This window comes from Dipodomys ordii, unplaced genomic scaffold, assembly GCF_000151885.1.
Source record: "Dipodomys ordii isolate 6190 unplaced genomic scaffold, Dord_2.0 Scaffold6, whole genome shotgun sequence".
Classification (NCBI taxonomy): Eukaryota; Metazoa; Chordata; class Mammalia; order Rodentia; family Heteromyidae; genus Dipodomys; species Dipodomys ordii.
In genome coordinates, this window is record NW_012267222.1 from 8,496,430 (window position 1) to 8,506,753 (window position 10,324).

Consider the following 10,324-nt stretch of genomic DNA (forward strand, 5'->3'; position numbering starts at 1 on the left):
GATGCTGCTGGCTGAGACCCCTGTCACTCCACCATCCCAGCCTGATGCCTGTCAGTGCCACCTGAGCCTGACCCAGGCTGCACCCCCTCCAGCCCCCTCTCCAGCCCCCTCTCCTCACTGTCTGGACACACCACTGGGTTTCCTGCCCGCAGGACCCAACCACCCATACATCTGAGCATCGCAGCACAGCATCCTTTCCTCTTCCCTTTGCTTCCAGTTTCTATCCTGTGAGCTCAGACTTGCTTCCTATAGAGGAACTCACAGCCACTCACTGCTACATAGGACTCCACAGCGGGCTTCCTGCCCTGAGCACACTCCCAGCATGCACCCTGCTTTCTGACTTCATTGAAGACCAGGGAAGAACTTAGCAGCACCCTCAGGAGGAGGAGCCTCTTCCTGTGTCTCCTCAGTCCCCTCAGCCCCGCAGTCACCCCACACAGTTGAGCCCCTTTCATATCTACCCACCCCAAGTTCAGCTCAGCCCTGTGTGCTCACTGAGCTTTTTTGCTCAAGTCTATCTTTCTACCAGTTTGAACCACTGCTTCACTTCCAGTTTGGTGGAGGAAAGCAAGATGACAATAGGTAAAAGTCTCACAGAAGATCCCCTCCCTGCAAGTGTTAACTAAGGATCCTCACCTGAAGACCTCGTCGAGGTTTTCATAACGGAATAAGCCTTTAAGTTCATTGATTTGGGGATTTCCCTGCTGCAGCAGCTCAGACAAGTATTTGCGTAAATTCTCCGAGGTGCAAGAACATTCCATTTTCATCGTAGCAAGAGAAAGCTTGCAAAGGTTCTTCATCTGGCCCAGATAAGGAACCATACTTTCCAGTGTTTTGTGATGCCATAAATCATCCACAACCAGCTCCTGGATGGAGTCCAGATGAAGCACTCCAAGAGTGCTTTGTATTTGACAGGTGGAGGCAAACAGAACCTGCAGCTTCTTAGAGCACAGCTGAACCTGGTCTCTTCTTGTGTCCACCCACTGGAGCAAGTGGACCAACACATAATCCCAGGGGCCATCACTAATGGTGACATCCATGAATATCCTGAAAGGGGGCTCCTCCCTCAGGTCTGTACAGTGATTGGCTGCTGGCTTGTCGGTCAGGGCTGCTGCTGAGCAGGCTTGAGACATTGCTATGTACCCTGAGGTCCAGATGTTCAGGGACCTATTCTGCAGATCTAACACTTGCAGTTTGCATCTACAGGGGAGACACAGGACAGTCTCAGAACAGACATGGCAGAACAGCCACTTTCTGCTTCATCATTATTAGACCAAGCCAATCAATCTAGCATACCATATTTCCTCCAGCTTTTTCCTAGATTATATCTTTCTGTCTTTTTTCTTTTTATTGTGCACTAGTAATGGGGCCTGGTGGCAGGGCATGGATGCTGTCTGTTAGGTTTTTCCACTCCAGGCTAATTGTTCTACCATTTGAATCACACCTCCACTTAAGGCTTTCCCTTTTCCTTTTTTTGTTGTTGGTGGTAGGGTCTGAGCACTGGACCTGAGTGCATCTCAAGGCTAGTGCTCTATCACATGAGCCACAGGGCTAATTGGTAAGAGTCTTAAGCTTTCCTGTCCAGGCTGGCTTTGAAACCTGATTCTCAGATCTCAGCATTCTGATTATCTAGGATTACAGGAGTGAGCCACTGGCTCACAGCTTTGGTTTCATTTTGATTAGAGATAAGAACCTCAGACATTTTCTTGCCCAGGCTCACTTTTCAACATTTCAGGCACCTAGGTAGGTAGGATTAGAGGAGTGCACCAGTGACATCATGGAACTTTCCCCAACCTTTCCCAACTCCATCACCCATGGCCTGAAGGAGTTGGGGATCTGGCAGCCATGACTGCAGCCATCCCCACCAACCCTCCACATCCAGGAACGCTGTTCTACAAGGAGCTCCACAGGAATCCCCGGGATCCCTGGCCCCAGGTCTCTTGTGAGACCACTCCACTCTCCCTGATTCTAGTTTGTCTCATCCCTGGACTCCGGGGTCCTCCCTGGCCCCCAACCTGGGTCCCCCTTACCTGGGCCCCGCTCCCTGCTCCAGCAGCACCTCAAGGCCCTCCAGGGTGACTTGTAAGATCTCCAGGTCAGCTGAGCCCACCAGGGCCCCCAGGGGGAGGCAGGCAAAGGGCCAGGCCTGCACCATGGCCTTCAGCACCTCCATGCGTCTCTTGGCAACCACCTCTCTGAACAGCGTGGAGAAGAGATCCAAGGGAAGGACGTCCAGAGCAGAGATGGCCAAGGCCTGGTCCTCTAGCAGGCTCTGCATGGCCAGCTGCCGCAGTGTGGGCAGGGACATGGTGCTCAGTGTGCTGGGGCTGCAGGGAGAGGGCCTGGGAGCACACAGGAAGAGGCAGCTTTAGCGGCTGAAGCTGAGAAGTCCCTTCTCAGAGAGAACTCATCTCAAAGGCCACATCCCGACTCCAGCCATGGGGAGACGTCCGTTCACGCCCTTTCCACATAGCCCCCATGCCCCCCAAGCACAGCGCTGGGACACAGGGCAGCAGGATGCTCCCCACATAGACAGCCCCAAGCTCACCATGGTCCCATCCAGTTCCAGTCACTACTCTGAGCTCATGGCCCAATTGTCAGGGATTATGAGGAGCCTAAAGGTCAGCGGAATCACTTTCTCTCTCTCTCTTTCTCTCTCTCTGTGTTTGTGTGTATGTGTGTGTGTGTGTCTATCTGTGTGTGTGTGTGTCCCAATCCTGTGCCTTGAGCTCAGGTCCTGGCACTTTCCTATGGGACTATTATTAGTGCTCCACCACTTGAGTCATAGCTGCCTTTCTGTCATTTTCATGTTTAATTGAAGATCAAAGTATCAAAGACTCTCCTGCCTGGGCTGTCTTGGCACCCTGACCCTCAGATCTCAGCCTTCTGTGTAGCAAGGAGGAGAGGAGTTAGCCAAGGACACATGACACACTCTAGCTTGTTGTCTGAAGGTCTGCCGATCTCTCAAAATTGCTAAAAGAAAAGCCACAGGAATGTCAGCTGCCCAATCTCTGTCCTCTTTTCCTTCTTAGATATCCCAGCCTCAGATGAGGACTGCAGGCAATAGGCACCATAGTAGGCAGTGTCACCACCGTTATTGAGCAACAGTAAAGACAGGCAGAGGCTGGTGTGGTGTGTAGAAAGTAGCACCTCTGAGATGGAGTCCTCACCCAAGGCTGGCTCTGAGAGACTCCCAGGGCTGCTCTTCCACCCAGGAGATGTTCCTCACTGCCAGAGGAGCAGGGGGGTGGGGTACACAGATCAGGACAAAACTTCACCTTTCAGGAACTGCTCTGGCAGCGAGGTGGAGCTGTGGGGTGGGGGTCCTCAGTACATAGGAGGACCTGGGTTAGAACACAGGACCAACACAGAGAAACAGAATCTCCGAAACACCCAGAACTTCTCCTATTGCCACTCCCCCACCCACCCTCTGAAATGAAATACTATACAGAAGAAAAACAGACAAAAAAAAGAGAGAAAGAGAGCAGCCCCCTGAGTATGGGGCTTGAACTCAATGCCTTTTGTTTACTCTTAGGTTTCCTAATCAAGGCTGGCAGTCTTCCACCAGAACCACATATCCAATTCTGAAATTTTACTGCTTAACGGAAGAGAAGACTCTCTCTTTGTTGGGGTGGTTGGGAGGGTGGTGCAGTCGTGCATCTAAACTCCAGGTCTGGGCTCTGTCCCTCAGCTCTTCACCTCAAGGCTAGCACTCTACCGCTTGAGCCACAGTGCAACTTCTGGCTTTTTTTTTTCTTTATGTGGTGCTGAGGAATCCAACCCAGGGCCTCATGCATGCAAGGCAAGTGCTCTACCACTGAGCACCTTCCCAGCCCCTGAAGAGAAGAATCTCAAGGATTGGAAATGTGACTTAGTGGTAGAGTACTTGTATATCACCCATGAAGCCCAGGGTTCCATTCCTCAGTACCACATCCACAGAAAACCCAAAGTGGTGCTGTGGCTCAAGGGGCACAATGGAAACCTTGAGCAAAAGCAACTCAGGGACAGCTCCAAGGCCCTGACTTCCATCCCCAGGATGGGGGAAAAAATAAAGCCTCATGGAGTTCTGTCTGGGCAGGATCTGAACCATCTTAGATGTCAGTCTCCTCAGTAGCTAGGGTTAGTGTTATAAAGCACTGGTATCTGACTGGTTTTTGGTGCTTTAAATTTCTATTGCTTTTTGTGCTTGCACTAGAGATTGACCTTGAAGGCCTGGGTGCTGTTCCCCAGGGCTGGTCAAAGCCAGTGCTCTACCACTTGAGTCACAGCTCCAGTCAAGGTGTATTTATTTTTGAGGAGATCAGAACCTTCTCCACCCAGAATATCCTGTTACTTGGATTCTTCACTCTTAGCTAACCTCAAGTTGATAGGATTACAAACAGGAGCCACAGATTCCTGATTTGAACTCAATATTTAACTTATCAAAATTGAGGCATGGTCTAGTGGCTCCTACCTGAAAGCCCAGCTCCTGTGGAGTAGAAATTGAGAGAACTGAAGTCCTATCCCGTCAGTTACCAACCACCTGGCATGGTGGTTCTTATCTGTCATCCCATATTGCAAAGCCTGAATTAGTGGGGGTGAGGGGGCTCAGCCCTATAGTCTTAGCTGCTCAGGAGGCTGAGATCTGAGGATCCAGGCTCAAAGCCAGCTTGAGCAGGAAAGTCTGTGAGAGTCTCATCTTCAATTGACCACCAGAAAACTGGAAGTGGTGTTGTGGCTCAAATTGGGAGAGTGCTACTTTTGAGCAAAAATTGCTCAGGGACAGCATCCAGGCCTCTACTACAAGCCCCACATCTTATAATAAAAAAAAAAAGCATGGATGTTTGGATCGGAGTCTGAGTGTTCAGGTAAATTATTGAGACTCTATTTAAAGCTGGAAGAGCAGTTGTGTCCTTAGGAGTATAGTGAAAGCCCCTAAAGAGCCTAAGATCTGTGGAACAAAGTTTAAAGCCGGTCTAGGAGGCAAAGTCTGAGACTTTTTCCCCCCATACAGTGAAGGGCTTTGAACTCTGGGCCTGGCTCTGTACTTCACCTCTTCAGCTCAATGCTAGTGCTCTACCACTTGAGCCACAGCGCCATGTCTGGTTTTCTGAGTGGTTTATTGGAGATATTAGGCACACAGACTTTTCCTGCCAGGGCTGCCTTTGAACCAGAATCCGCAGATCTCAGCCTCCTGAGTAGCTAGGATTTCAGTTGTGAGCCACCCATGCCTGGCAAGTCTGTGACTATGTTCAAAAACACTAAAAAGCTGGAAGTAGATCTGTGGATCAAGAGGTAGATAGCCTTGAGGAAAAATATCAAGACAGTGCCAAGGCCCTGAGTTCAAGCCCCAAAGCTGGCACACACACACACCCACACACACACACACACAACCAATTGCAGGGCCTGGTAATGTGGCTTAGTGTGAGAGTGCTTGCATAGCATGCATGAATCCATCCCTGGTTTCCATTCCTCAGTACATACACAGAAAAAGCCAAAAGTGTTGCTGTAGCTCAAAGTGGTAGAGTGCTAGCCTTGAGCAAAAGAAGCTCAGGGACAACGCAAGACTCTGCGTTCAATCCCCAGGACAGGCTCAAAAGAAGAGGTCCAAATCACAATACTATGTGGCATACTGGACCTACAGTCAACCCTGGCACTGGCTGAGGGGAATGTTGGGGGGTCCTCATGGAGTGGGGACTTACCAGATGTGGACAGATCAGCAGGGCTCTCTGAAGGGAGCAGGCACAGGCAGTGACTCCACTTACCAGGGTTCTCATCTCCCCTGGCTCCTCTGAAGCTTTATTCCCTCTGTCTACTGGTCCTACCCTTGGCCAACTCCCAGTGTCCAATCAGAAAGCAGCATCTGCTCAGTCCTGAAGCTCCACCCACTTCCTCCTGATTGGATTTCTGCCTTGTCCAGAGGGTCCTGGAGGAAAGGGGGAGGGGAGGGAGAATGAAAGTTTAACACCCAGTCCTGACTTGTGTGCACTGCAATGCTTGTGCTTCCCTCCTCTGTGTCCTTCAAGTCCAAGTGTGTGAGACAGACATGCTTGCTCTGCTCTCCACCACAGGCGGTAGATGTTTTGCCTCTAGCTAGGAGGCCCATAGTCACTGACAAAGATAATCTGGCTCTGTGTGAGTGTGTGTGTGTGTGTGTGTGAGAGAGAGAGAGAGAGAGAGAGACAGACAGACAGACAGACAGACAGACAACAGACAGACAGAGACAGAGAGACAAGGAGACAGATTGAGACAGAGATTGACACAGAGAGACACAGAGAGAGGGAAAGAGAGAGAGAGAGTATGTGTACTGGGGCTGGATGTCAGTATCTCACACTCTGTCCCTTCAGTTTTGCAGATCAAGACTAGCACTCTGCTCTACCACTTGACCCACACCTGCACTTCAGGCTTTTTGGTGGTTAAAATTGGAGATAATAGTGTTCAGGGAGCCAGGCACTGGTGGCTCAAGCCTAGCTACTCAGGAGGCTGACATATGAGGATCATGGTTCAAAGCCAGCCTGGGCAGTGAAGGCCTGAGACTCTCATATCCAAGTAACCACCAGAAAACCGGAAGCGGCACTGTGGCTCAAGTAACAGAGTCCTTGTTTTTTGCTGAAGAGCTCAAGGACAGTGCCAGGCCCAAACTTCAAGCCCCTGGACCATGGGGGGAAAAAAAAACAGGCTTCAGGCATCTGGGAATGTGGCTTAGTTGTAGAGTGCTTGCCTTGCATGCATGAAGGCATAGGTTCAATTCCTCAGTACCACATAACAGAAGAAGGCAGAAGTGGCTCTGAGGCTCAAGTGGTAGAGTGCTAGCCTTGAGCACAAAGAAGATTAGGGACTGTGCTCTGTCCAGGACTTCCAGGCCCAGGACTGGCAAAAAAAAAAGTCTTCAGGACTTTTTCTCTTATATGGGCTAGTGCCCAACAGAGATAATCACATCTCAGCCTCCTGAGTAGACAGATTTACAGTTGAGCCACTAGCACTCAGATGATAGGTTTTCTCTTTGTTTCAGGGGGGAAAAAAAGCAATCTTGTTTATCTGAGGTTTGTGTTTTGTTTTTGTTTTTTTGCTTTTGCATGATAAATGCACCCAAACTCAGTGTGGCAGTTTACTGCTAGACTCTCAGCTGGTAGGGATGCTGTAGGGAGAATTACTTGCAGAATGGCTTAGTACTACATTCTGATATCTTGTTTTGATTAAACCAACCAACAAATAATCAAAACAAAACTATAAGCCAAACAGGTCCGGCTCATGCCTGAATCCTCGCTACTCAGGTGGCCCAGTTCTGAGGACTGAAATTCAAAACCAACTTGGGAAGAAAAGTGTGAGATATTTTTTTGTTGTTGTTTTTACTGTCCTCAGGCTTGAACTCTGGGCCTGGGCACTATTACTCAGCTCTTCAGCTCAAGGGGAGCACTCTTCCTCTTAAGACACAGGGCCACTTCCGGTTTTCTGAATGGTTTATGGGGCATAAGAGTCTCCAGGATATTGATGCCTGGGCTGGCTTTGAACTGTGATGCTAAAATCTCAGGCTCCTAAGTGGCTAGGATTACAATCCTGAGCCACCAAGGCCTGTCTGTAAGACTCTGACATCCCATTAATTAAGAGGTCTATGGGGCTGGGAAGGTGGCTCAGTGTTGGAGTGCTTGCCTTGCATGCATGAAGCTCTGGATTCAATTACTCAGCACCATATAAGCAAAAAAAAAAAAAAACTGGAAGTAGTGCTGTCGCTCAAGTGGTAGAGCACCAGCCTTGAGCTGAAGAGATGAGGGACAGCAACCAGGCCCAGAATTCAGACCCCACGACCAGACCCCCCAAAAAAAGAGGACTATGCCCTGAACTCCAAGCCCAACAACAGAGAGGAAAGAGGAGAAAAGGGGAGAGATGGACAGAAAGAGAGGGGGGGAGATGGAGAGGAAGACAGAAAAGAGACAGAGAAGAATCTGGCTATATTACACTAGAGAAATACTATGAGGATACACTGGACTAGAAATCATACATTTTTTTGTTGTTCTTTGGTTTTAGTTTTGTTATTTGCCAGTCCTGGGGCTTGAACTCAGGGCCTGGGCACTGTCCTTAAGCTTCTTTTGCTCAAAGCTAGCACCCTACCACTTCAGCCACAACACCACTTTCAGCTTTCTTTATGTGGTACTGAGGAATCGAACCCAGGGCTTCATGCATGCTAGGCAAGCAGTCTACCACTAAGCCACCTTCCCAGCCCCCTGTACAATCTTTGGCACTTCAGAAAATAATTCAGCACTCCTTTCTATTTTAGCACATGTCATGTCTGTCTGTGCTTGAGTTAGATGCTGGGGGATTGTGCTGCCGGTCAAGATCTCCACACTGAGCCATGTCCACAAGGCCTTCCCCCTTTCCTTCCTTCCTCTTCTCCTTGCTTCCTCCCTGGGATTCTTCCTTCCATTCTCACTCCCTTTCTAGAACTCCAGTAACATCTTGATCGCTTTGTACTTCTGAAGCCTTCTCTGCCTATTGAACTGCAGAGAACCTGTCTGGTGAGTGGGGTCTGGGGAATACCAGCATTCCAGGACACCTGCCCTTGGGGTCAGACCCCTGGAGGGTGGCTGTGACTGCAGTCAGGCTCTTCACCACACAGCATCCTGGCTGTGGTCACAGCAGCCTGGATCCTGTTCCACATAGTCCTCTCCTCTGAGGCTGTCCAACCCCGAATGTCTCCAGCAGTTCTCAGGTGTAGCCACTTGCTCTCTCCTCAGGGGCCTGAGGAGCCCCTTGGAGTTCTTCACTGCTGCAGACGGCTAATGGTACGTCAGCATTCTTGTGCTGGGCATTGGCTGTGGCACCATGGCTCTGAGGAACTCCCCAGAGGCTGGGTCACAGGCCTAAGACTACATCGTGTCCCTGCCTCCACTCAGACTGGAGGGAACCCAGGTTGGCCATTTGTCCCACAGGTGGGCCCGAGGCCTGGAAGGTTTTAGGTGGCAATGAGAGCCAGTCCCTGGAGCAAGGCCCTCCTTCCCAGAGCCCCTCCCTGCTGGCCAGATGCCAAAGCCCTGGACACTCCTCACAGTTGGCTCAGGAGCCTCAGGTGTGGGCTTGGTGTGTGCTGACAACAGGCTTCTCTGCACTAGGCCGGCCTCTCCTGCCCCCTGCTGGTCAGACTCTGCAAGCTGTATTCAGCACAGCTGTGTCCCCACCTCCCCATGCTGCCTGCACCCTGGGGGCTTCCAGCCCCTCTTGTATTCAACCAGTGTGGAAAAGGAAGATGCTGCATTGTGAATGATGATGGGTCTGGGGAGGTTGAGGAATCACTCCAGTGATTCAGAGGTGGATGTCAGCTTCACCATGTGTAGTGTGCTGAGCTGGCACTCAGGGCTGCAGCAAGGTGTGGAAGGCCTCACAGCCCCTGTGGAGAAGCAGTCTGGCCCCAAGTGAGTTAGTGGGCTCCATGGTCAGTGCTCAATGCACAGGTGCCAGCGGCTTCCTTAGTCATGTCGCAGCAGGAAATCAGCCACGGGTTCTCAACTGCACCTGGATTTGGACAGGACTCCTTTCCTTCTTTTTCTTTTTGCCAGTTTGGGCAAAAGTCAGGGACAGGGCACTATTCCTGATCCTCTCTGTGTTCAAGGAGAGCACTCTACCATGTGAGCCCCAGCACTTCAGGCTTTTTCTGTGTGTGTGGTACTGAGGAATTGAACCCAGGGCTTCATGCATGCTAGGCAAACACTCTACCACTGAGCCACCTTCCCAGTCTTAGGACTAGTTTTCTATCAAAGACTCAAGAAGATTATATTTTCTTCTTTATGCAGGTACTGAGGATTGAATTGAGGGCTTGGCTCTCTCCCTTAGCCTTTTCCCCCTTGGCTGTCAGTCACTCAACCACTTGACACAGCTCCAAGTCTGAAGTTTGGTCTCTCCTAACAAAAGGTTGTAGGAGAAGAGAAACTCAAGAATTTTCTTCCTGGACTGTCTGGAAATTGGTATTCTCCAAACAAATTCTCCTGTATACCTAGGATTACAGAAACTGAGCTACTGGTGCCTAAGCCTCACTAGTAATTTTGCTTTTATCAGTTGTTGCTCATGGGGCATGCACTCTGAACCTGGGTATTGTCTCTGAGTAATTGAGCTCAAGGCAAGAGCTCTAGCACTTGAGCAAGACCACCACCTCTGGTTGGCTGGTGGTTCATTGGAGATAAGGGTCTGGTAGACTTTCCTGCCTAGACTGGCTTTGAACTGTGATCCTCATATCTCTGCTTCCTAAACAGCTAGGATTACACCCGGCTTAATTTTTTTTTCTTTGTTTTGTCCTAGGGTATGAACTCAGGACCTGACACTATCCCTGAGCTTTTTTGCTCAAGCCTAGCCTTCT

General features: G+C 50.1%; 1 protein-coding gene across 1 annotated transcript in view; it reads right to left on the reverse strand.

Annotated features, from left to right (window-relative positions):
• The window catches only part of LOC105997582, a 40,532-nt gene that overhangs the window by 3,305 nt on the left and 26,903 nt on the right, over window positions 1-10,324 (reverse strand). Inside the window, exons 6-8 of the mRNA XM_013032066.1 lie at window positions 3,171-3,228; window positions 2,031-2,327; window positions 637-1,200 (exon numbers count right to left, since the gene is read on the reverse strand). Of these exons, the coding sequence (XP_012887520.1) occupies window positions 637-1,200; window positions 2,031-2,327; window positions 3,171-3,228 (919 nt within the window). The remainder of the gene's footprint in view (window positions 1-636; window positions 1,201-2,030; window positions 2,328-3,170; window positions 3,229-10,324) is intronic.